The sequence below is a fragment of the Anguilla rostrata genome, chromosome 8 (assembly GCF_018555375.3).
Source record: "Anguilla rostrata isolate EN2019 chromosome 8, ASM1855537v3, whole genome shotgun sequence".
NCBI lineage: Eukaryota > Metazoa > Chordata > Actinopteri > Anguilliformes > Anguillidae > Anguilla > Anguilla rostrata.
In genome coordinates, this window is record NC_057940.1 from 8,103,004 (window position 1) to 8,126,560 (window position 23,557).

Sequence of the window (23,557 nt, forward strand, 5' to 3'; positions counted from 1 at the left end):
TCGTTGTGAGGGCAAATGACTTTATTAGGGAATTAGAGAACGGTATTGTAATAACTGTCCCTAATTCCTGATACGAGGAGGATGTAGTGTACAGAGACATACAGACGACTGGAATCCTGAATGGATCAATGTTAAACTCTTGATTGCAATGCTTTACAGAGAATGTTCCAGTAAAAAAAAAAATCCAGCTGAATCAGTTGGTTACAGAACGTTTACGACTGAAAGCATTCCAATCTACCCTGAGTACCGTAAAACAAACACCAGCAAATCAAAAACAAACAAAAAAAAAACATATATTTATCAATTTGATAAAACAGCATAACAACAGACTTGTTGTTGTGATGAGATGAGGTTCCAACAGTGGAGAGAGGAGGGACAGTCCAGCTGGTGATGACGTACGTGTTCATTCATCGTCCCCTGCATGGGAATCTGCCGGGGCTCGTGAAGGGAGTAAGGGGAAGTACACTGTAGCCCGACTCAGGTCACGTGACCACTCATGGTCATGTGACTTGCTCTAGTATTGTATGTATATTGAAAGGTTTGGATGAACTGGGTATTTGAGGGAGATAGTGACAGAGACCGAGATAAAGAGAGGGAGGGAGGGGGAGAGGCAGAGAAGGAAAAGAGGAGAGAGAAACAGAGAGGAAGAGGGACAGAGAAGGGTAGGAAGAGGGGCAGAGAGAGAGACAAAAAGAGAGAGGGGAATAGGAGACAGAATCCGAGAGAGAAGTAGAAAAGACAGGCGAAGATACCAAGCAAAGAAAACACAAGGCTGTTTAAAAAGGGCGATGTGGAGAGAGCCAGAGTCTCCCTGAGGTCCAGCAGAGTGACACCCCACAGGGCCTGTGTCAGGAGCCCGGCGACCCTGTGTGCTGCAGGGGGGACATCCTCGGGGACCGGGCCGGAGAGGCGGCGGCCGTGGCGGCTCCTCCCCCGGACGGAGGGCCGCGTGGGCGGGGCCTCTGAGCCAGCGAATCGGAGGAGTGGTGCCTGCGCAGGTGACGGTGCAGCAGCTGCCGGTCGGGGGTGGAGTAACGGCACAGGTGACAGGGGAAGGACTCGCCCGTGTGGTGACGCCGAACGTGCAGGTCCAGACTCTTCTTCTGTATGCTAGAGAGAGAGAGAGCGAGGAGGGAGGGGGGGGAGAGAGAGAGAGAGAGAGAGAGAGGGAGGGAGGAGGAGAAGGGAGAGAGAGAGAGAGGGAGGGAGGGAAGGAGAAAGAGAGAGAGAGAGAGGGAGGGGAGGGGGAGAGAGAGACAGGTGGGAGAGAGAGGGAGGGAGGGGAGGGAGGGAGAGAGAGGGAGAGAGAGAAGGAGGGGAGAGAGAGGGAGGGAGGGAGAGAGAGAGGGGAGAAAGTGAGAGAGGGATGAGAGAGAAAGAAAAACAGAGACAAAGGGGTAAGAAGAGAGGGTGGGGGAAGAAGAGAGGAAGAGGAGGAAAAGAATACAGTGAAATATTAATGGCACCATAGGCAACACAGCCTGAAGCCCCACTGCATAGATGTGTATAGCATGCAGTGAACAGTGCTCAGATGCTGGGTCAGATGCAGACACTGCCCACCCTGCACCGACACTGGATCAGCTTTGGATGTTCTATAAATAATGCCTGAGGTTAGATTTACAGCTGGGTGTGCTAATCATGGATCAGGGTACTGGAAGCATACTGGCCGAAACAGTCCACTGCTGTGCACAGAATGACGAAGGCAACCTGGGATGAGTGAGTTACCTGAAGACCCCTTTCTGAGGCTATATATAAAAAAACAGGCGATGCATTCATGACAAACAAAAAGCTGAATGATCTGCCTTGTTAAATATGAGGTGCCTTCATTTGTAAAGAACTTCCAACCCTTTCTGGAATGTCTTGTCATAACTCAAAAAGTGCAATTGGCTGAGATGTGTTACCTGCTGCAGGGAGAGAGAATGCGATTGGCTGAGGTGAGTAACCTGCTGCAGGGAGAGATAATATAATTGGCTGAGGTATGTTAACTGCTGCAGGGAGAGAGAATGTGATTGGCTGAGGTGAGTTACCTGCTGCAGCGAGAGAAAATGTGATTGGCTGAGGTGAGTTACCTGCTGTAGCGAGAGAGGATGTGATTGGCTGAGGTGAGTTACCTGCTGTAGGCACAGTGTTGGCAGCGGTGAGGCTTCTCCTGGGTGTGTGTGCGTGCGTGTCTGCGCAGGGAGCTGCCGTCGATCGAGGCGTACGGACACTGGCTGCACTTAAAGGGCTTCTCCCCTGGAGGAGAGAGAGAGGGGAGAGGGAGGAAAGGGGGAGGAAAGAGAGGGGAGAGGGAGGAAAGGGGGAGGGAAGGGGGAGGGAAGAGAGAGGAAAGAGGGAGGGAAGAAGGAGGAAAGAGGGACAAAAGAGATGAAAAAGGGAGGAAAGAGGGATGAAAGTAGGAGGAAAGAGGAAGGGAAGAGGGAGGAAAGAGAGATGAAAGTGGAATGAAAGAGGGAGGGAAGAGGGATGAAAAAGGGAGGGAAGAAGAAGGGAAGAGGGAGGAAAGAGGGAAGAAAGAGGGAGGAAAGAGGAATGAAAGACTTGCTTACTGTCCTCACCCACAACTCTCACACACAGGCAGCAAATCGACTGTGAGCTAGCTCCATTACCACTGCACTGCATTCCACACATGGTGCTTCTGTGAAAAATGGCCAGGCTGTAATGAGATGGGGTAGATAATGACTGCGACAGCAGCTACAGGGACCAAGAGATTCCAGGGAAATTATTAGGTCCATGTTTCATTAAAAAAAATTTTTTTTCAAATCCTGTCAGTTATACTGGATGGTTCTGTTAACCTCTATATCATTCCCAAACTGAATTATAGTTAGATAAATAATCTGCTTTGTAATTAAATAGTAACAGCACATGCAAGCTGCCATTGAGGTACAGTCATTGATGTCTTTCACAGCAACATTATTTGAACCTTAACAGTTTGCTGGTAAAACACAAATACACTCACTCAATGGCCCAGATACACGCCTTCAACAAATCTTGACCCCGTGGAACCCGTGCCGTATGACAGAAGCCAATAAGGGACAGAGACCTTTCTTTAACAGGTCATGTTTAAAAACTACAAGCACACCGGGTGGAGGAACGCCACCCTCCTTTTCAGCATCACGCGATGTCACCCCTTGGCACTCCCGTGTGGCCCACGTAGCGACCGCTAAAGAGAGGGTAAGAAACGGGCCCCCCCCCAGGCCCCCAGAGCAGAAATTGCTTGCTTTGTGAAAGAGGAACAATTTGGCAGATGGGGGGCAGGAGGGGGGGAGGGGGGAGAGCTCCTCGGTCTCCAAAAATTAACGGCCCCTGTCGAACGGCTGGCCAGGGTGCTGTCTCTTCCCCTCCACTCCCTGGCTCTCCGCCGCTCGCTCTCTCTCTCTCTCTCTCTCTCTCCCAATCTGCGAGCACCTCGCCCGCCCTTTCTTTTTTTTTTTACCGCGCAGCTGAACTTTCCTCCCCGCGGCGCTACATTAGGCCCCGGCGCGGTGGCGGCGTCTCAGAGCCGTTACGCGGTGCTGGACGCGGTGCTGGACTCGGTGCAGGACGCGGTGCTGGACGCAGTGCTGGACGCGGTGCCAGAGCCCCTCTGTAGCTCCGCTAGCTCAGAGGCCATTAAGCGGTAATGGTGTAGAACCGAGCTGCGCAGCTGCAGTTCTGTATTCTCTCTGTAAACTCCCATACGCTCAGAGTCGCCTGCTCTGAAGCAGCTGGGGTTCTGGATTCGGCACCAGAAGGTCATTGGTTTTAGTCCTTGATGTTAAAAAAAACGATGTTACCTGTGTGAAATGTAGAGACATGGCAGTCAGGCGTATCGCACTGCTGTGTGTTACCTGTGTGAAATGTAGAGACATGGCAGTCAGGCGTATCGCACTGCTGTGTGTTACCTGTGTGAAATGTAGAGACATGGCAGTCAGGCGTATCGCACTGCTGTGTGTTACCTGTGTGGACGCGCAGGTGCTGCACCAGCGAGGCTTTCAGGCGGGTGCTGTACTGGCACTGCGGGCACTGGAAGGGCTTCTCGCCCCTGTGGATGCCCATGTGCCGGCGCATGCTCAGCTTGGAGGAGAACTTCCTGTCGGGAGAGAGAGAGAGGGCGTCCCGTGAGCGCCGTGCGGGCTCTGACAGTCGTTAACCCCCCGGATTCGGGGGTCAAATTCCAAACCTGCCACCATGTCACCTTTCCAGCTGAACCCGTGAATGTGTAGAAGTTCGGAGAAGAAGGCTGTTCCCACCACTGCGCATGAGTTGTAGGCCCCCTCTTTATCTCAGGTTTTAAAATATTTCATCATGAAAGGCTTTCTTTTAATAATAAAGGCTTTTTTTCAAATTGTTTCTGGACAGGAGAAGGCTGTGGACAGTAGACCACACCAAAGAGCATCGTCATCACACTTTCTGCACTTCCAAAGCACTCCAGACTTTTTCTGCTTTTCTGAGAAAGGCCAGTTTTCTGGGAAGGAGACAGCAGGCAGACGGAAGCACAGCGCGGAGCGGGAAGCTGACCCCACCGAGCCGACTCCGCCCGAGCTCCTCGGCAGCGGCCTCTTAGCCTAATTAAACCCTGCGGTATCACAGCAGGGCCGGCTCACCCCGGCTCAGTTCCGCCAGCACGGGACGGCGTCCCGCGAGCTCTGACTCCGCCGTAATGAGGGGTTACTGCAGGGAGGCCCACGGGGCGAGGACACAGCGGGACTCCGTCTAGACGCTGCCCTCAGCGTACGCTCGAAACCGGCCGAGCTCCGACCTCACGTGACCCCTGACCTTTTCGAGGTGGCCAGTCACATGGAATTTCCCTGAACCGGGCTGACATTACCGAGATCGGCTGCGATCTGTCTGACTGCTGGAGAGTTTCCCCTGAGTCCCTTTTCAGTATTATTTACATAAATATTAGACCTGACCGCAGCGTATGATACAGACTGATTCCAATCATGTATCAAGTCCTGTACCTTAAGAGACAATTCATTTTGATTAAAGAAACCAACACCCTAATAGTGGTACAAATACAAAAACCATACGCACACACACACACCACACACCACACACACACAAAAACTACAATGGCCGCAAACAGTACACAGTGCACAGAACTCACACTAACCCACAAGCACACGCCAGCACGCCACTACACACACTACACCACAACACACCACCCCCCTACACCTCACAACACACCACACACCCCCTCAAAACTACACACACAATCCACCAACTCAAACGACACATAACACACTACAACCCACAAATCACAACCCCTACGACTAACACACACCCCCCACACACACACCTAACTGCACAACCCAACCACAACACACACCACACAACACACACACACACACACACCCCCACCTACACGCACCCACACACTCACACAGTATTTAATGAGCGCTGCTCAGCCAGCGTGTAGCCGCTGTAGGGCCCAAGCTGCAGAGCCCTGGTGATCAGGGATTAGCGGTCAGGGCACACCTGACTGGTCTGTCACGACAAATTACTGTCCCGCGGCGGGAAGTGGGCAGGGGCGGCGGCTGCTCCCGTTGGCGGGACGGGACGGACAGACCAGATTACCGCCGTTCAGGAGCATCCCTCACTTCCGCACCGATGGGACAATCTCGGAGGCGCCATTTGCGTACAGATGGCCAATTTACGCAATGGACTTTGTGCAGATCCCTCAGTCTCCCGGCGACTACATACAGCGAACACACTATCACTTTCACCGCTCACTTTCTCGATGGATGCCAACCGGCCAATCGGAGTTCGGGGCAGGTCAGGTGCCCGTCGTGGCCACGGCAAAACAAGTCGACCGAGACCCGTTCTAAAGAAATGATCTGCGGCACGTTAATTTAAAGTTGCCACTGGCAGGAGTGGGGAGCATGTGGATAACCCAGTCTTTGGTGGTGACAATGATTAAACAGTGAATAAACAGTGCCTCAGTGTTGCTCGGCTGGGGGTCCAGGGAAGCATCCTTCGAAGGGCCTGGGCAGAGGTTCAGACCTCACAGTGGAGCTTAGGTTGTACAGGGAGTGTGTGTTTAAGCCTGGAACAGGACACAGGTAACATCATATGGGGGACAGCGCCTTACCTTAATACCCACTGCTATACCTGGGAGCACAGCGTCTGGTCTTAGTAACCACAGTGTAGATTCAGCTGTGTAAATGAGCCGCGGGGTTTGTTTAAACTGCAGAGGTTCAGGACGAAGACGTCGGGCCTCGCAGTAAATAATGTTGCGCAATGTGACACGTGTTTGTTTGCTCGTTTTTTTTCCCCCTCTCACAGGGCCTGTACTTCAGTCCCTGTGGGGCCTGACCTCTGGTGGGGGGGGGGGGGGGATGTGTCATTTCAGACCAGTTCTGCCTCTAACCTGGTCCAGCTGGTATTATTAGACCTGGGGCGCTTGCGAAAACACAAGAAGGTCGAGGGGGGGACCTCGTGAACTGGCGTTTGGCCGAACAGCGGGACAGGAAGTCACAGGGGCGATCCAAGGCTCTGGTTCACATCGGCCTCGTTTCAAAAGCGGAGTTATTTAGTGATGGAATAACCCGGCTTTAACAAAGGAAGTGTGACATCATTGCTGTGGAACTCGGAATGTTTTGGAAAGGCATCAAGTCTCCCCCTACAATTTTACCCCCTCTCTGGCCCCCACATGTTGGCCCACTTCTGACCTCTAGTGGTCAAAAACAAAACTATATGCTAAACAAGAATATTACACCAAAATCTACTGCGTTCATATCCCAGTATTTACTTAAGAGCCAGTTCTCTATCCACAGAGACTTACACAGCTTAAATTCTTTACATAAAATCCATTTTATGGATATTTACTTAACCTGTAATTCAGGTTAAGTACTTTGCTCAAGGGTGCAACAGCACTCCACCAGGGAATCGAGCCTACCGCCTCACAGTTTAGAGTCCCGCTCCCAAACCACTGTGCTACACTGCCCCCTATGGTTAAACTACATGCTACTACTTATCAGCTAAAGTTTGTTTGGGGAGAAATCCAAAGCAACACAAAAACCTTGAGTCACACAGCCACTCTGTAGATGAAGATGAACTGGATTAATGAGCTGGATTAACAAACTGGGTTAAGGTGCTGCTGATGGTGACTGACGTACCTGTCACACAGGGAGCAGCAAAACTCCTTCCTCCCCCGGGTTCTCCTTGTGCTGCATGGTGCCTCCTCTTCTGTACCTGTGCCCCCACCTCCACCACCTCCACCGCCACCTCCACCTCCGGCTCCATTTTGCAAACCGCCCTTTGTCCACCCCCTGGCCCTCTTCTTCTTCTTCTGCACCCGCCCATCCTCTGGCCCCGCCTCTGCAGCTGGGAGGCGGAGGGAGTCAGGCTCCGCCCCCTTGTGAGAGAACCTGTGTGGAGGACAGCAAGAGAGGAACTTTTACACATGAAATACTTTTTGCAACTCCGTGGATGCCTCTATGGCAGTGAGAGCTGTGCAAGATGCCATTTTACTCTAGAGTACGCCCTTGTGTACTACGTCAGTATTGGTAAAGTAACCAGAGTGGTCTAGTACACACCACGTTAAAAAACAAACTACAAATTTGTGAGTGCTGCAATCAGTACCCAAATAACTCAACTCCTTACAATTCATAAGCACTGACTGGTCTGTTTTATGACTTCCAACAGGGCAGCAGTGATCAGACGCTAGAATTTATGCTAGCTGCTTTCAGAACGGGACACCTACGTGTTTCTGGAGCTGTTCTGCTCTGAACTGGTCTGCCGGTCCTCCAGGTGTTTGTGCTGAGTGAGCATGTGCTTGTGAACACAGTCCCAAGACTGGTCTACAGGAGGACAGAGAGTGACAGAGTAAATTTGAGCTCATAGCTTCTTAGCTACAACCAGAAGGATTATATGGACTGTAAATACAAAAATGCTGTCATCCAGTAGTTCATGCACAGAACAGGACAGGAAAGAGGTAAGCCAATGTTCTGCTCTGATGGCTCCAAGACATGTAATTTGATCGCTTCAGAAGCAACATTTTATATTCAGATCGCAAGCATTCTAACAGCTCTGGAAAAAATTAATCAGAACCAAAATAGATATGCATATTTTGAGTCATAATCTTTTTTTTTTTTTATCAGTTCCATCCCTGTGTATTAAGAATGAACTCAAACCAAAGGGTGAGCTGTTGAAGTGGACTTGAAATGAACAAACTGAAAATGGTGATATAGAGGACATTGCAGAGCAGGGATGCTCAACCCCAGGTCCTGCAGGCTGCAGAGTCTGCAGGTATTTGCGCCATCCGTGCACGACACCACCTGATTTCACTAATGAGCTTACGGTACTTTGCGAAGCACTGCGGTAAAGTAATTAGTGAAATCAGGTGGTGTAGCGCATGGTTGGAGCAAATACCTGCGGACACTGTGGTCTGCAGGACCTGGCTCCATATTTACAAAGCACCTGAATGCAGGAGTGCTGACCTAGGATCAGTTTAGCCCCATAGTTCATCGTGGACCTGGATTGGATATGGGAAGAGATCCTTTATGAATGCTTTATAAATATTTGGCCCTGGAGTTGCGTTGCGTTTGCGCAGTGAAATGAAACTCTGGGAATAAAACAGTGATTCGTGAAGAGAGCTGAACTGAATGGAGTGGAATGAACTGTCCCTGCTTAGAGCCCGTGTCATGTGACCATGAGGACACGCCCATGACTGAGGCGCAGTGAAGCCCCGCCCCGCCCCGCCCCTCACCTGTGAAGCCGCAGCGGAGGCACTTGAAGCCCCCCGGGGCGTGGCAGCGGGCGTGCAGCTCTCTCTCCCGCGCGGAGCGGCACCGGGCGGGGCAGCGGGGGCAGCGCAGGGCGGCGTCGCCCTTACGCCGGGCGTGGCGTCGCTGGTGGGCGTCGCGCGACTCGGCGCTCCGGAAGGCCCGGGTGCACAGCCGGCAGCGGTGGGGCCTGCCCCCGCGCCTCCGCCCGTGCGCCCGCCAGTGGCGCTCCATCCGGGGCCATGCCGCGCACGCCCAGCCGCAGCGGGGGCACCGGAACCCCCGCTCGCCGTCGTGGCACCTCAGGTGCGCCTCCAGCTGGCCGCGGGACACCAGGTCCGCGTGGCACAGGACGCACGACAGCCCCCGCACCCGCGACGGCTTGCGGGCGCCCGTACGGGCCGGCGGGGGCGGCTTCTCGGCCAGGGGGGCGTCCTCCGGGCCCCGGTCGGGTACCGGGCTGGACGGGGGCTCGGGGGTCCTGGCTCGGGGGAGACACTTGATGTTGGAGATCCTGCACAGGCCCAGGGACATGAGGTGGGCTGACTGAGCCATCTCCTCGTCCTGCACCTCGGGGCCCACAGAGTCCATCGGGTAAGACAGGGCGCCCGGCAGATCCACTGAACCGGGGTCCTCCAGCTGGAACTCAGCCGCCTCCTCTTCGGCCTCAGCCCCCTCTTCCTCAAACAGTGTGCTCACCTGGAGAAGGACACTGATATCAATACTGCTCATTTCAGGCCTTGAGCCAAGCGGCCTATAGCTCATTTACAACAGGTCAGTTCTGTATGCCACAAATGTGCAACCCCGGCACAAATTCCAGCTACCAGCCTAAGATGGAATCTAGCTGTAACCAGCTTCTGCTCCAGCTGGATGCCATCTGGAATTTGGTGAAGGTCTGTTATTTGTACCAAGCTGGCCCACCAGCTGGACATGGTCTTGCCAGCATGGCTGCTATTTCAGCCATCTTGTTGCCAGCTTGACCATCTCCAAACATTCAAAGCAGCTTGACTAACAAATAAGGCTGGAACCAAGCTGGGATTTCCACCAGGGCTAGCCATAGCTCAAGCTTAACTTTCAGCTGTAAGCATAGGATGAGGTGTTATTCTTATGAAGAGGCAGATATGTTTTTCCATTTGTGGATATGTTTATGAAATACAGGAGTAGCACAATTGAAGAGACAGTCCCAAAGTCTGTGGGTTCCTCCCTCATTGAAGAATGGTGCAATGCAAAGTCACCTATCTTGAACCTGAAACTTACCTCGCAGGTGTGAGCGACATGGAGGCTACCATCGGAGTTGGAGCCAAGACCCATGTCACATGACTGGGGGCTGATATTCTGCAGCATGCTGTACATCGGAAGGAGGAAAGACATGCGCTCCAGGCCCATGTGGTCGATGTGGTCCTCGCCATCCTTCGCGCCCGAGTGCAGGTCGTCCTCCAGGCCATAGGGGGAGCTGCTGTCGTCCAGCTCCCCGTCGGCCACCCCCACCTCCACGTCCAGGCTCTCGCCGTCGTCCTTCCCCAGGCAGGACAGGGGGCGCTGGCAGGCGCGGCCCAGGTCGTGTCTCTCGGCCACGTGCGTGCTGATCCTGGCCTTCAGGCTGCTGGTGAACTGGCACACCCGACAGCGGTAGACCTCCACCAGGAAGGCCTCCACCAGGGTCGACACCCGAGCCTCCATCCCCTCCGCAGCGCCGCAGTACAGCCTGGAGGTGGCGCTCTCCTCCGGGAGGTGCAGTGTTACCGGCTGAATGTCCTGAAAAACATCTCTCAGGGGGCTCATCCTCTTATCTGAGAAGGGAGAGAGAAAACGTGACATCAGAGCAAGACCCAGGATCAGTTAATAGAGCAAACCCTAGGCATGCATTTTACAGTGGGGGTCATGGGATGCAGAATCCACCGACAAGGACTCTGAAGACAAAGTGCAACCAGTCAGGTAAAGGCAAAAGCAATGTCATTATTTTGAACCTGAGGGTTGCATCGCCAGAGAGTGCAGGTCACGGTAACCTGCTACAAGGCCTTCGCTTCACTGTATCTCGCTGTGTTTACTAGCGAACTAGCCGAGCTACACGCCACATACCGCACAATCTCTTCAGTGTAGAGAAAAACTACCACAAAGTCAGATCAGCTCAGCACAGCACTGTATGTAATTAATGGTGTCTCTAACTTGCTCATCAAAACCTTGGTGAAGAGGCAGAAACCTTAGAAACCTTATTTTTAACTTTGCTTACAGACATCTCTGGAAAGCCACACGTCACGTATGTTTATTCTCCCCTCCACGTAGAATTATTTTAGAACATTTTAAAAACATGAGAGCAGGAACATGCAGGCCTACCTCAGGCTCCTGAAAGTATTTGAAAGAACGGACCTCCGCGTCTGCAAAATACATCCGAGGCTATATGCTGAAACACAAAGTATTAAGGAATTATTAAGCAGATATGTAAAATACAATACATGTGGAATACATAAATGACAGAGGCTTCATCTAAAATCAGCGAAGATAGACATGTTAAAAAGAAATATAATGGTGAAGAACAATGATTAAAACTATAGGGATAAGATTTCCATCACTTCATCAGCAATACACAAGCTAAAATTGGAAGCTTGCACAACCGAACAATGAGTATGACATATTCAAACATGACACTTCAGGCTCTCAGTACAAGAATGGAAGACATTACTCAGTATTTTGCTAAGACATTTTTCAATCATGCATTCAGAATACATGTCACGCGTGATTATAAATTCAATATGAAGGGCCATCGTTTTGTTCTGGAATGCGTCGCGAGTTCCTGTGAAGCTTATGATAGTAAAAATAAAATATATTTTTTTAAGAACACTGAACCTGTCCTGGAAAACACTGAAACCGGAAAGAGACGAGCCTTCATTCATGTTTTGACAATCTGGCGAGAGGTTCCCAGGCTGCGGGGGGAAAAAATCCAAAGTTAGCTAGCTTCGAATAAGCTGAACAACTAGCTGGATAATCAGCTATTAACGCAGCGTTAGCTATATTGGGCACAGTTACATAGTCAAATATTAGCTGGTTATGGTCCTGTATACATCTAGATATAACTAACTTGAGATTTGATGAGTTAAGTAACGTTAGGTAGCTCGCCAATACATAAGTACAGTATTAGGTAAGCTAGCTATTTAGGCTAACTAGAGTTGCAATCTCAGCACTGCCACTTGTTTGGCAAATATTAGCTTACCTTATTTATAAAGAGTGAAGGACGTGCAATTGTTGCGAAGTTACTGGTATCTAAAATCATTTTGTTGTATTAACTTGAGCCATTGTTGGCGACGAAAGCATCACATAAATGCACTTCCAGGAATCGTGGATGCATTTACATCTTATGATTTACATGCTGACCTTAGGGACCCCTTCAACTTTTACGGCTTGATAGTTATGCGATTCTGGTTTTATTTGATTTCGAATCATTTATTAAAATCATTTTAATTACATAAGGTATTTTCTCAGTTGTTTCCAATTGTTGATAAACTGAGATTTGTTAATACTCTGTCAACTGTTATTTTCATAAATTTCATTCACTACGATTCTTCATGTGGCTAACTTTTTATTTGGCTAATATAATAGAAATTTTCAACCAATGTCAATCGATAATATTATCTTCGTTTCGGGACTATTTTAAAACGCTACAATAAAGTTATCGATTCCATTTCGTAACAATCCAAAATCAGCTCGTGTGTTCACTTCTGTATAAAGTAAGCACATGTGTGACGGTCCCCTACTCCTCCGTTCCTTTTCTATTCAATTTTCCCAATGCGCATGTCCATCGCAGACGGCGAGACAACGAAAATGGCCGATATGGAGATGGAGGTTGACGGCAAAAGCTTGGACAGTGGGAAAGAACGAGAGTAAGAACATCACAGTTCGTAAATATTTCCAAAGATGTTTTGAAAGAAACTTTTCCGTTACAAATTTATGAGAACTTAATGACTCTTTTGATGGCGTATTTTTGTGTTCCAAGGTCCGAAGATGGCTTGCTCATTTAGCCTTGCCGTTTAGCTAGCTAGTGCTACTGCTACCTTTCTGCTGGTTAGCTATGTGCCTTGTGTGGGGGTGACTCGTGTATTTAGCTAAACGTGCATCCACTACATTGTTATCAAACAGCATCGGAACGTGAGACGCTCGCGGCGTTTTGCAAATGGAGGGACACGGAAAGGTCGACTGTTTGCTCGAGAGTAGTGCAGTCCTATGACTTCTCCACATTGCCAAGGCCAAACAAGCTAGCCAATGTAAAAGTCAAAACAAACAGTTAGCTAGCCAGCTAACGTTACTTAACTGGTGCTGGCTAGCTAGTGAAAGATTGTAACGTTAGGCATTGCTGACACACGCTGTGGTGTGGTAACTTTAGCTGCTAAATATTTTCCTGGTGCGCTGTTTTGTTTTTCGTTTTTTTTTGTTTGGCTCCTATTTGGCTTTGTTGTTTAAATTTGAAAAAGTAGCGGTACCCGTCAACATATTATTGACATACACAACGTATATACAAATCAACTAGGTCTAGCTGGATACCGTTAGCAAACAGTCGATGATAGCCGATTGATAAGTGATTGTTCCATTATCCGATGAAATGTTAGCTATGTGCTGGCCCCGAGTTGTAATAGCCGTTTTGGTTGTGTATCGTTTCTCGTTACTCGACTCGAATCTGTAATGTTAAGTATTTTTACGGGTTACAGCATCTTGTCATTGCGCGCAAGCAAGATGATAGGACATTATATAACAAGATAACGTTAGCTAGCCTGTCAGCTAGCTAGGTACCGACTGCTCGCTTGTAGCCAGGTTACCCATTTTGTTTTACTGGTCAGCAAACCATACCGGTAATTGGGCTAATGTAGATTATTTAGCAAATCCACACATTTTTAACCCCTAGATGTATTGTGTGAGCAATAATATGTCTGCCCGGTTATATTAGCTAGCCCGCGGTGAGTGTTAGCTAGCTAACTCGCTCTCCAAATAGTTGCAACAGGTCATTTAGCTAAACGGAATCGCCGTAGTTGAACGGCTAATAGTGGCAATTAAGTTATCGTTAAATACATAGGCAGGTCAAAGAGAAATTTACTTTGGCTAATAAAAATTATATTTCCTACTAGATAGCTTGACAGCTCCGTCTAGAAAGCATAAGCACTTCAATATACTCGAATTACATCCTCTGACACTCCTGCACATTAGTGGTGGGAATATTTCTGGAAATATTATCTATCCATTTTATCAGCTCAATAAAAATGTACTAAAGCTGACCAATAGAATCTATTCATACATTAAGTGCTAGTGGATACAGGTGAGAAACTGTGCTTTTACTGTGAGTAGCTCTCTGATGAAGCCTGACTGCTTTGTCCTTGACTTTTCAGGGGAGAGGAGGTGGAGAGTTCAGAGAAGAGCGGGAACGAGGAGGAGAACGGCGATGTGTCCGGGGAGGAGGAGGAGGACGAGGACGAGGATGACGACGGGGGAAAGCCTGAAGGGGAAGTCAAGCACAGCGGTGGCGGTGGCGGCGGCGGCGGCGGTGGCAGCAACAGCAAACACAAGAAGAAGAAACACAAGCACCGGAGCAAACACAAGAAACACAAGCACTCGTCCCCCGAGGAGAAGGACCGGCGACACAAGCACCGGCACAAACGCAAGAAACACCGGCGCAAAGACGGCGCCGCCTCGGCCGCCGGCGCCAACAGCGCGGGCAAGGACGCCGCGTCGCCCGCCTCCAAGCGCCCCAAGTTCGACGACATGGCGGTCCTGGAGGACCTGGAGAAGCAGAGGGCGCTGATCAAAGCCGAGCTGGACAACGAGCTGATGGAGGGCAAGGTGCAGTCGGGCATGGGCCTCATCCTGCAGGGCTACAACTCGGGCTCCGAGGAGGAGGGCGAGATTCAGGACCGGGCCCGCAACGGGGAGGCGCAGAGGGGCGCCGCGGGGAAGACCCTCGCCCCCAAGGGGCAGGGCAGCTCGGCCGCCAACAAGGAGGCCAAGCCCCGGCGGGAGTCCACCGACGCCGGCAAGTCCGCGGCCAAGCGGCGCAGCCGGAGCAAGTCCAAGGACCGGGCCGCGAAAGTGCAGAAGTCCGAGAGGAGGAAGAGCAGGAGCGGGGCCGAGCCGGTCGCCAAGGAGAGGACGAAGGCCCGCAGCCGGTCCAAGGAGAGGAAGCGGTCTCGAACCCCGGACCGGAGCAGGGACAGGGCCAAGAGATCCAAGTCCCCCACCAGCAGGAGGCGCTCTTCCGCGGAGCGGAACCGGCACACGCCGTCTCCGACGGGGGAGGCGGAGCCGGCGGCCCGCGCCAACAAGAGGCCGTCGCCCCCGGCGCCGGCGCCGTCCGGGGAGAGCCGCATCCGCGGCGGCCGCAAGTCCAAGTCCCCAGAGAGGCGGAGCCGCTCGCGAGACCGCCGGTCCCGGTCCAAGGACCGGAGAGCCAGGCGGTCGGAGGGAGACAAGGACAAAGACAAGGACAGGGAGAGTGTCGGTAACAGGGACAGAGACAGAGAGAGGGACAGGGACAGAGAGAGGGACCGGGACAAGAAGCCGGCCAAGTCCCCGTCCAAGGACGCCTCGTCGGGCAAGGAGAACCGCTCGCCCAGCCGAAAACGGGGCCCCAGCCCCCAGGTGCGGCGGAGCACCTCCCCCAGACGGCGGGACCGCCGCTCCCCGCAGCCCCCGGCCAACGCCCAGGCCGGGGACCGGAGGTCCAAGCAGAGCCGCTCCGCCTCGCGAAACCGCTCCCCCGCCAGGAGGGGGCGCAGTCGGTCGCTGGAGCGCAGGCGTAGGGAGGCGGAGCGTCAGCGCCTGTCGCCCGTCAGGTGAGACCCGAGCTCGCATGGCCTCATTACCCCCCCGAGGAGGTCACGCGTGGGACGGCCCCCCCATTGTTCTCTGCCTATCTCAAACTCGTTTGTCCTTCTATTCAGTCCTGCAGTATCGGGTGACATGTTTAAAAGTACCTGTCTGATGCTCTTATTTTGGCTTGCTAAAAATAGAGCAAGTAACTTTACCCTTTTTTCCTGGAAGGAAGAGATATTATTTTATTTACAATATCTGTACCTGTATTTTGTTTACCAAATGACCGTCTCCAGAACTGAAGCTTCCAATAAGGATATAAAAATAGTCGCTTAAATTAGTCGCATGCATGAAATGGTCACGTTGCTGGTTTGTTGTTTAGGGAACAGCATGTTGGATTTAAAGGCACAGCTTTCACATTTCTTTCTTCGATCATATAAAACATGGGCAATAAGGAATTTGGGGGCTATTTTAAATGGGAAAGGTCTGCATACTTCAGAGCACCTGTCTGATATGTTGGCAGCGGCTTACGAATGTGGCCGTACTGTTGAGAAGTGGTAACGGGGAAGATGAAGCGGCCAGTTGAAGTTCGGTTACTGCGCCGTGCGTGTTCATGCTCTGGGACGCGGGGCATCTGCTGACAGCTGTCTGCCCGGCCTTCGCATTCTGCCGGGACCTGTGGGAGCAGCGGAAGCTTCCAGAATAAAAGGGCCGCCCCCTCGTTCAGCTGTGCACTCGCTGATGTCACACTGTCGCCACGGCGACGCTATGATCGTAACAGACATTCAGTCCAAACGGCGTGCCAGTCAGTGTACGTTTGCCGTCACTGATGTGTGTGCTCCTTTAACTGCTCTTTATGATCAAAACTTTCACCGACTCTCCCTTTAAGCCCAAGTGTTTAACTGTTTATCAGTTGAAGTTAGATGGTTGGGAGAGATGTGACTTGGCCTGATTAAGCTGAAGACTCTTAATGCTCTTATGTTAATTCCACTGTTTGCTGCTCGCCCTCACTGTTCTTCCTGCCGGTCTCCACTCCACTCCACTCCACTCCACTCCATGCCAGTGTTACTCATTGTCCATTATCAACATCGGCCACATAGTTTACATAAACCTTGACCATTTTTCCCAAAATTGCCTTATTTTTGAGATACCATGTTTGTTTACGTTTTGTCCAGACAGACAAAACAGGGCCTAGAGATATGGAATTAGGTAGTGTTATGGGATGACCATTCGCGTCTTTTTTTAACTGGAGTTTGTATTTCCTAACCCCGTACCAAATTCCAAAACGGTCCACAGGCTTGTAAGGGGCCTGCAGGATATCGCCATGTCTCATTAGAAACGGTTCAATATCGTGGTCCGACACTCGGCCAGTCCAGAATTTTACCACAACATTGATGGTATCTATAGCTATAGAAGAATCGATAGTCCAATTGCTCCAAGGGACTTCATTTGATTTTGCATATGCCGTCTCCATGAAGCGCCTCAGGGCGTCTTCGTGGAAAAACAAAGTTCAAAATCTTTCCTATTAGGCAACGCAATGAAAGAATATACATCCTTGACATTAATGCCGCCTGATGCGAAAAGTAACTTTTCCCGACCTGATCACGGAAGGGGGCTCACCTTCTCTGGTATATTTTAACCTCGCCAGTGGCTGGGCGAACCGAGACATAGGAGGCCATGTTTGTTATTTTATTTTTATTTTCCCCAGCCAGACGCAGCCGTAGCTACGGCCGCGCTGGGAGATTTAGCTGTTTCTTTTTGTTTTCTCCCTTTTTTCAACACACGAATCCACTCAGTAAACCAACTTAAGCGTAGCGATACAGTTAATGCTGTGATTCGAGTTAACCCCCACCGGTCTTCCCCCTCCCACTCATTTTTCCACTCTTAAGAAAACTGAAGATTTTGACAATGGACAATGAGCAACACTGGCATGGTCCTTTAAGTGTGGATGGCGGTGACCGCTGTGCCTGTAACTGACGCTTGACGGCCGTGTCGTTCGCCCCCCCTGCAGGATGCGGTCGCGGGACGAGGGCGGGGCGCGCCGAGACGCCAGCCCGCCCCGGCGCAGGGTCAGCCGCTCGCCCCTGCGGAGGAGGTCCCGTTCCCCGTGGCGACGCAGCCGCTCGCCGCTCAGACGGAGGTGAGGGGGCGGAGCCTCGTTAACGTCGTTTAGCGCCGGTCCCTAATCCCCGCTCAGGTGGGCGAGTGGATCGCCTCGATTGACGGATCGTCCTGGTCCAGTCCCGGTCCAGTCCCGGTCCAGTCCCGGTCCAGTGTGTGGTGGTGCCCTGAAACTGCATGGGAGAAATGCATAAGCCTTCTGTGTCCATATGTAATTACACCCCCCCCCCCCATCCAGTATTATATGTGCTGAAGGTCTCACAGATGCATTTATTACAGTTAAGTTGGTCAAAAACATATTTGCCTAAACCATAATGCTGTGACGGCAAATAGGAGCAAATCTTTGTTTCTGACCATTACATTCTTTTGGAGGCATCCACGTTTTTGCATGACACCAACAATACATATGAAAGAAAAGAGATATCTTTAAATGTTTTTTCATAGCTTGTTAAGAGGAATTCAGAGGAGTTATTTCTAGTTAGTTGTCCTTTTCTTGCTAACTCGAGGAGTTTAGACCTCTGGCATCTGCAGAGCTTTTTGAAAAGAGACTCGAAAGAGGTTTTAGCTCTGTTACCCCTGGTTCTGGTACGGGACATGACCCCCAACCCCTCTCTGTCCCGCAGGTCTCTGGAGCGGGACAGGATGGGCCGTCGGCAGCGCTGGCGCTCGGGGTCCCGGGAGCGCCGGAGGAGGCGCAGCCGGGACAAGGAGGACAAGTTCAAGGGCAGCCTGTCGGAGGGCATGAAGGCCGACCAGGAGGAGTCCGACGACGAAGTGTGAGCGTCCGCCGCAGAGCCGGCTTGCACTAACGTTCCGGAACGTTCTGCACTGGGCTGTTCTGAATGTACTCGTGTTTCTTTCCTTTGGCGTGCGTTCCTGTGTAGGCTGGAAGACTTTGATGTTGATGAAGAAGACGAAGAGGCCGTTATCGAGCAGAGACGTCTGCAGAGGCTGGCCATCGTGCAGGTGGGTTCTGCTTGGGTGGTTTTTTTTTTGGGGGGGGGGGGGGTTTGGCTTGTTTTTTACATTTGACCACATGCCGCTCCCCTTGTTTTTAACCTGTGACCACACACCACCCCCTTGTTTTTAACATTTGACCACACACCACCCCCTTGTTTTTAACATTTGACCACACACCACCCCCTTGTTTTTAACATTTGACCACACGCCGCTCCCCTTGTTTTTAACATCTAACCACACACCACCCCCTTGTTTTTAACATTTGACCTCACGCCGCCCCCCTCTGGCCCACGCGCAGAAGTACAAGGCGGTGAACGAGGACAGCAACGTCTCCATGCCGTCGGAGCCCAGCAGCCCGCAGAGCAGCCCCCGCAGCCGCTCGGCCTCGCCCGACGACATCCTGGAGCGCGTGGCCGCCGACGTCAAGGAGTACGAGCTGGAGAACGTCGACACCTTCGAGGCCAACATGAAGGCCAAGCAGAACCTCATCGCCGTGGAGAAGGACGGTAATGACGCCCAGGGGAGGGCTAGGGGGCGCTGTGGGGTTATCTCCGCTTAATAGCAGGGTTTCTGCAGTGCTCCCATTTTAGTAGCGTTCGCTTCGGGGAATTTATGTGCGCTAAGTGGAAAAACATTTTGGGAGCACATTTACACGTCTACTAATTGGGTTACATTAGTGTGCTCCTAAATTTTTCAACGTCGGAGCACAGGTGCTTCTTGGAAGAAAATGTAAGTGTTGAGCCCCGAGTGGTTAGTGATTAATTTTCATAGTTTTTCAGCACAACTGCAGTATTCGGCAGTTTGATCGGTCCTCCAGGTCGACCAGTCATGCTTTCATTCATTGTGCTCCACGGATTGTGTTCCGCTCCTGAGTTTCTGGAGCAGAGTGGCTGGGGTTTGAAACAATGTCAAAGTTCTTATTGGCAAAGCCACCGTTATGGGCCTCCTTAGTGGAAAGCCAGGGACGTGTGTACCATTGTCACCGCCGTGGAGCCGAGCTGCTGTCTGGTGTGTGGGCCTTCACCGGGCGTGTGGCAGAACAGTTTTCCCGCCAAGCTCAGTTGTGGCAGCAGCGCAACCTACGCGGTGTTCTCTGCTCGAGAGCAGAAAACTCTGTAGGACCGAACGCTATCGCTGTAGTGTAGCCTAGCACAGCGCCGCGTTCAGTGCCAGTGAAGAGGCAGCCTGTTGCATTCTTTGTGGGAGTGAAGAGTGGGAGTATTCATTGTGTTGTATTTTCTGGGTCAATTATTACTATTTTTAACATTTCGTGAACCACCCCCCCCTCCTTCCTTGCCCGATCTTCTTTCCTCCAGGATCCAATCCAAAAAAGCCATCGGCACCCGATATGTTTACAGAGTCGGACGACATGTTCGCGGCGTACTTTGATGTGAGTATCGAAGGAGCCGAACTCGAGCGCACCAGATTTTGACCTTGCGGCAGCCCTACTTGAATTTCCTAACTCCGGTAAAGTAATTGGACCCAGCGGTGATAATGTGTGGGCTGGTGTACTTAGTCCCGTCTCTTCCTTTTGGGTTCCTGTCCAAACATTTCACTGTCTTGGCTGCGTACGCAGGATCGATTGAATTTCCTTCTCTAGTGTCGCGTGTGGGTGGAGTAGGGGGTAATTTAATCCCTCTCAATTAGCCTGTCCCTCTGCTTGAACGCTATGAACTGCCTTTTTTTTTTGCTCAAAATGGTCATACATGAAACAAAATAATTTTGCTCCAGTGTAATCACTGAAAGCTGCACCAGGGGACACACACTAAGACTGGTTTTTCCATAAACAGTTTCTTGGTGCAGTGTAATAGCAAACGCATCACCTGAAATAAATATTTACGCGTATGCAACGGCTAATCGAGCACTATGAAATGGCATTAACATAAGACTGGGTTTGTCAAACCTGCTGACAACCGATATCACAGTGCAAGCGAAGACTGAACAAAGCATTGCGATCACCAGAGTGTCAGTTATAATTACAACGACTGACAATCAAGCAGTCTTCACATTTTTAATGAGAGGTTGCACAGTTGCCAGTTCACGTTCTGCTGACTGGGCCTTTTCACGCAGTAACAGGAGAGCATCTGAAGTGGTAAAGCCGTTTCCCCCGAGGTCACTGTGTAGTAACGCAGCTCAGAGCTACACTAGCGGTGGGGACTTGAGCGGGTGAGAGTGGGGCTCTAACAGGCCGCTGGTTCCCCCCCCGCAGAGCGCCAGACTCCGAGCCGCCGGCATAGGGAAGGACTTCAAGGAGAACCCCAACCTCAGGGACAACTGGACGGACGCGGAGGGGTACTACCGTGAGTACTGACCCCTCAGCGCTGGGTGATCCCGTTCTGCACCGCGCCGTCTTGTCCCGCAGGCAGCTAAATGAGCCTTTTCCCCCCCTCTGCTTCGTCCCGCAGGGGTGAACATCGGGGAGGTGCTGGACAAGCGCTACGGGGTGTACGGCTACACGGGCCAGGGCGTGTTCAGCAACGTGATCCGCGCCCGGGACATGGCCCGCGCCAGCCAGGAGGTGGCGATAAAGATCATCCGCAACAACGAGCTCATGTGAGCGCAACAACCCGTTTACGTGGAAGCACGTATACACACACACACAAACACACACACATACAGACACACACACACACACACACACAACACACACACACACACACAGACACACAGACACACAGACACACAGACACACACACACACACAGACACACACACACACACACACGCTCTGTTACATGCATCTCCATGCGTTGCTGTTGGGTGAACGCTTTAAGGAAGGGCTTGTTTTTCAGTGTTCGTGGTGTGCCTGACTGTGCTGACGGTGGCGCTGTTTCCCCGCAGGCAAAAGACGGGACTGAAGGAGCTGGAGTTCCTCAAGAAGCTCAACGACGCCGACCCCGACGACAAGTTCCACTGCCTGCGGCTCTTCAGACACTTCTACCACAAGCAGCATCTCTGCCTGGTGTTCGAGCCCCTCAGGTAACCCAGAGTCTGTCTTAATTACCTGCTGATCCCTCCCCAGCTGGCACACAGTGTTCTCACAATGTTACTGGAATTTTGTCAACGTTATAACATTGCCACTACATTGCAGCAGCATTGTGAGAATATGATTTGTTAGCCGGGAGACACTGCCATCTCCACATGCCTCGGCCTCTTCCTCTTCCTCGAGGCTGAAGAGCTGCGTCAGCGCTTTTTTACGAACGCTGTGGCGCGTGTGTCCGTCTCCCGGCCGCTTGGGTCCCCGTTAATCTCCGCTAACGCGGCCGCGTCTCCCTCCCCTCCCCTCCACAGCATGAACCTGCGGGAGGTGCTGAAGAAGTACGGGAAGGACGTGGGGCTGCACATCAAGGCGGTGCGCTCCTACAGCCAGCAGCTCTTCCTGGCCCTCAAGCTGCTGAAGCGCTGCAACATCCTGCACGCCGACATCAAGCCCGACAACATCCTGGTGAGCCCGGCCGCCTCCCTGCGCGGTTTACCCGTCGTGCACCGCCCTCGGCCACCGACCGCTCTCATCCCCGTCCTCCTCGCCCGCAGGTGAACGAGTCCAAAACCATCCTCAAGCTCTGCGACTTCGGCTCGGCGTCCCACGTCGCGGACAACGACATCACGCCCTACCTGGTCAGCCGGTTCTACAGGGCGCCTGAAATCAGTAAGTCTTCCTTCGCCTGTATTGGAGCGTAATCAGCTCTGAATAAGACTTGTTGGAGCCAAAGGCAGTACAAGACGTTTTGGGGTCACTGGTGGTAGAGTTAGGTCTTAGCATTAGGGTTGGAGTTTTACTGTCATTTTGAATCGTCTAACGTGTAAATGTGATAAACGCTTGCTGTGCTGAACTGAATCAAGGCTGCATTTGAGCATCCACAATGTAATCTATTACATAATTACATAGAATGTGTTGCATTCTAGAATTACATTCTGTGTAATTGCATGTAATTACATGGAGTGTAGTTCTATTGGTGGGTTGAGGCTCTCCAGAGTCGTAGTAGTAGTAGTTGAGGGATGTGTCCGGGCCCTGATGGCGGTTCCCCCTCTTGCCCCCGCAGTCATTGGGAAACCCTACGATTACGGGATTGACATGTGGTCCGTGGGCTGCACGCTGTACGAACTGTACACGGGCAAGATCCTCTTCCCCGGGAAGACCAACAACCACATGATCAAGCTCGCCATGGACCTCAAGGGCAAGATGCCCAACAAGGTGAGGGCTGCCGCCAGATGCATTTGTGCTGTCACTCTTATCACCTGTATCCTTCTAATTTGTTCCTGTAGCACTTTCATGTTACACTTGCACCTCCATCCAGCACTTAATCGCACTTGTATTGTTATGCCTCCTAGTGTGACTTACCATAACTTTTTGACCTAGCCTATGCTTAACTGTGTGAACTGGACTTGATGTGTTCATGGCTATGGACAACCGTTACACAATGAGTATTGGACCTTATCGGACCTGTGTTTTGTAGTTTCTGAAATGACCTTTGGCATGGACTTATTGTCCATACCCATTGTCCAGACGCTCTGGATAAAAGCGTCTGCCAAATAAATGTAATGTAATATGTGGTTTATGCTATGCCTCTGAGACTCTGTTTCTCTTCAAGTCTCTTTGCTTGTGCCACCGAGAGTGCAGGATATGATACGTGTCATATGATAGGATATGAAGCGAAGAGCATGTCTGTCCTCAGGGATATCTGTGCTCTAGTCAAACGTCTTTTTTTTTTTCCCCCTGACTACAGATGATCCGAAAGGGGCTGTTCAAGGATCAGCACTTCGATCAGAACTTGAACTTCTTGTACATTGAAGTGGACAAAGTGACCGAAAGGGTACGCCATCTTTTCCGTTCCTTGCTTTGTCTTTTCCGTTCCTTGCTTTGTCTTTTCCGTTCCTTGCTTCGTCTTTTCCGTTCCTTATTTTACACCATTCTTGCGAAAACGTTGGGTATAATTTGAGCTTTTTAAAATTGTCTTGTGCGTCATTGTGCCTGGCAGTCCC

General features: G+C 51.4%; 2 protein-coding genes across 4 annotated transcripts in view; one reads left to right on the forward strand and one right to left on the reverse strand.

Annotated features, from left to right (window-relative positions):
• si:dkey-154p10.3 (zinc finger protein 513) lies at window positions 1-12,510 on the reverse strand. Of its 2 annotated transcripts, XM_064346181.1 has the most exons (10): window positions 11,917-12,510; window positions 11,553-11,629; window positions 11,043-11,109; window positions 9,966-10,498; window positions 8,693-9,407; window positions 7,688-7,784; window positions 7,101-7,352; window positions 3,939-4,072; window positions 2,112-2,235; window positions 1-1,110 (listed from the first exon to the last, which is right to left on the reverse strand). In XM_064346181.1, exons 4-10 carry the CDS (start codon window positions 10,488-10,490, stop codon window positions 849-851), a joined length of 2,109 nt encoding a protein of 702 aa, XP_064202251.1. In that variant the 5' UTR covers window positions 10,491-10,498; window positions 11,043-11,109; window positions 11,553-11,629; window positions 11,917-12,510; the 3' UTR covers window positions 1-848. The 2 variants fall into 2 exon arrangements, with proteins under 2 accessions (XP_064202251.1, XP_064202252.1); XM_064346182.1 differs by lacking the exon at window positions 11,553-11,629.
• prpf4ba (pre-mRNA processing factor 4Ba) overlaps window positions 10,580-23,557 on the forward strand; it is a 15,575-nt gene continuing 2,597 nt past the window's right edge. For both annotated transcript variants that reach the window (XR_010331736.1, XM_064346180.1), the window contains exons 1-15: window positions 10,580-10,643; window positions 12,508-12,583; window positions 14,078-15,517; window positions 17,506-17,634; window positions 18,239-18,391; window positions 18,500-18,581; window positions 18,874-19,081; window positions 19,892-19,965; window positions 20,785-20,875; window positions 20,981-21,128; window positions 21,416-21,553; window positions 21,866-22,019; window positions 22,109-22,223; window positions 22,618-22,769; window positions 23,302-23,388. Coding sequence is in view for 1 of the 2 variants with exons in the window: in XM_064346180.1 (XP_064202250.1) it covers window positions 10,595-10,643; window positions 12,508-12,583; window positions 14,078-15,517; window positions 17,506-17,634; window positions 18,239-18,391; window positions 18,500-18,581; window positions 18,874-19,081; window positions 19,892-19,965; window positions 20,785-20,875; window positions 20,981-21,128; window positions 21,416-21,553; window positions 21,866-22,019; window positions 22,109-22,223; window positions 22,618-22,769; window positions 23,302-23,388 (3,096 nt within the window). In the remaining variant the exon portion in view is untranslated. The remainder of the gene's footprint in view (window positions 10,644-12,507; window positions 12,584-14,077; window positions 15,518-17,505; window positions 17,635-18,238; window positions 18,392-18,499; window positions 18,582-18,873; window positions 19,082-19,891; window positions 19,966-20,784; window positions 20,876-20,980; window positions 21,129-21,415; window positions 21,554-21,865; window positions 22,020-22,108; window positions 22,224-22,617; window positions 22,770-23,301; window positions 23,389-23,557) is intronic.

What these genes read in the sequence shown, in the direction of transcription:
- si:dkey-154p10.3 (XM_064346182.1), bottom strand. Translation starts at nt 10,490, where the DNA reads ATGAGCCCCCTGAGAGATGTTTTTCAGGACATTCAGCCGGTAACACTG. An exon ending in GCACCTGCGCGTCCACACAG is followed by an intron (nt 2,236 to 3,938) that starts GTAACACACAGC and finishes TCTCTCCTCCAG; the next exon opens with GGGAGAAGCCCTTTAAGTGC. An exon ending in CAACACTGTGCCTACAGCAG is followed by an intron (nt 1,111 to 2,111) that starts GTAACTCACCTC and finishes CTCTCTCTCTAG; the next exon opens with CATACAGAAGAAGAGTCTGG.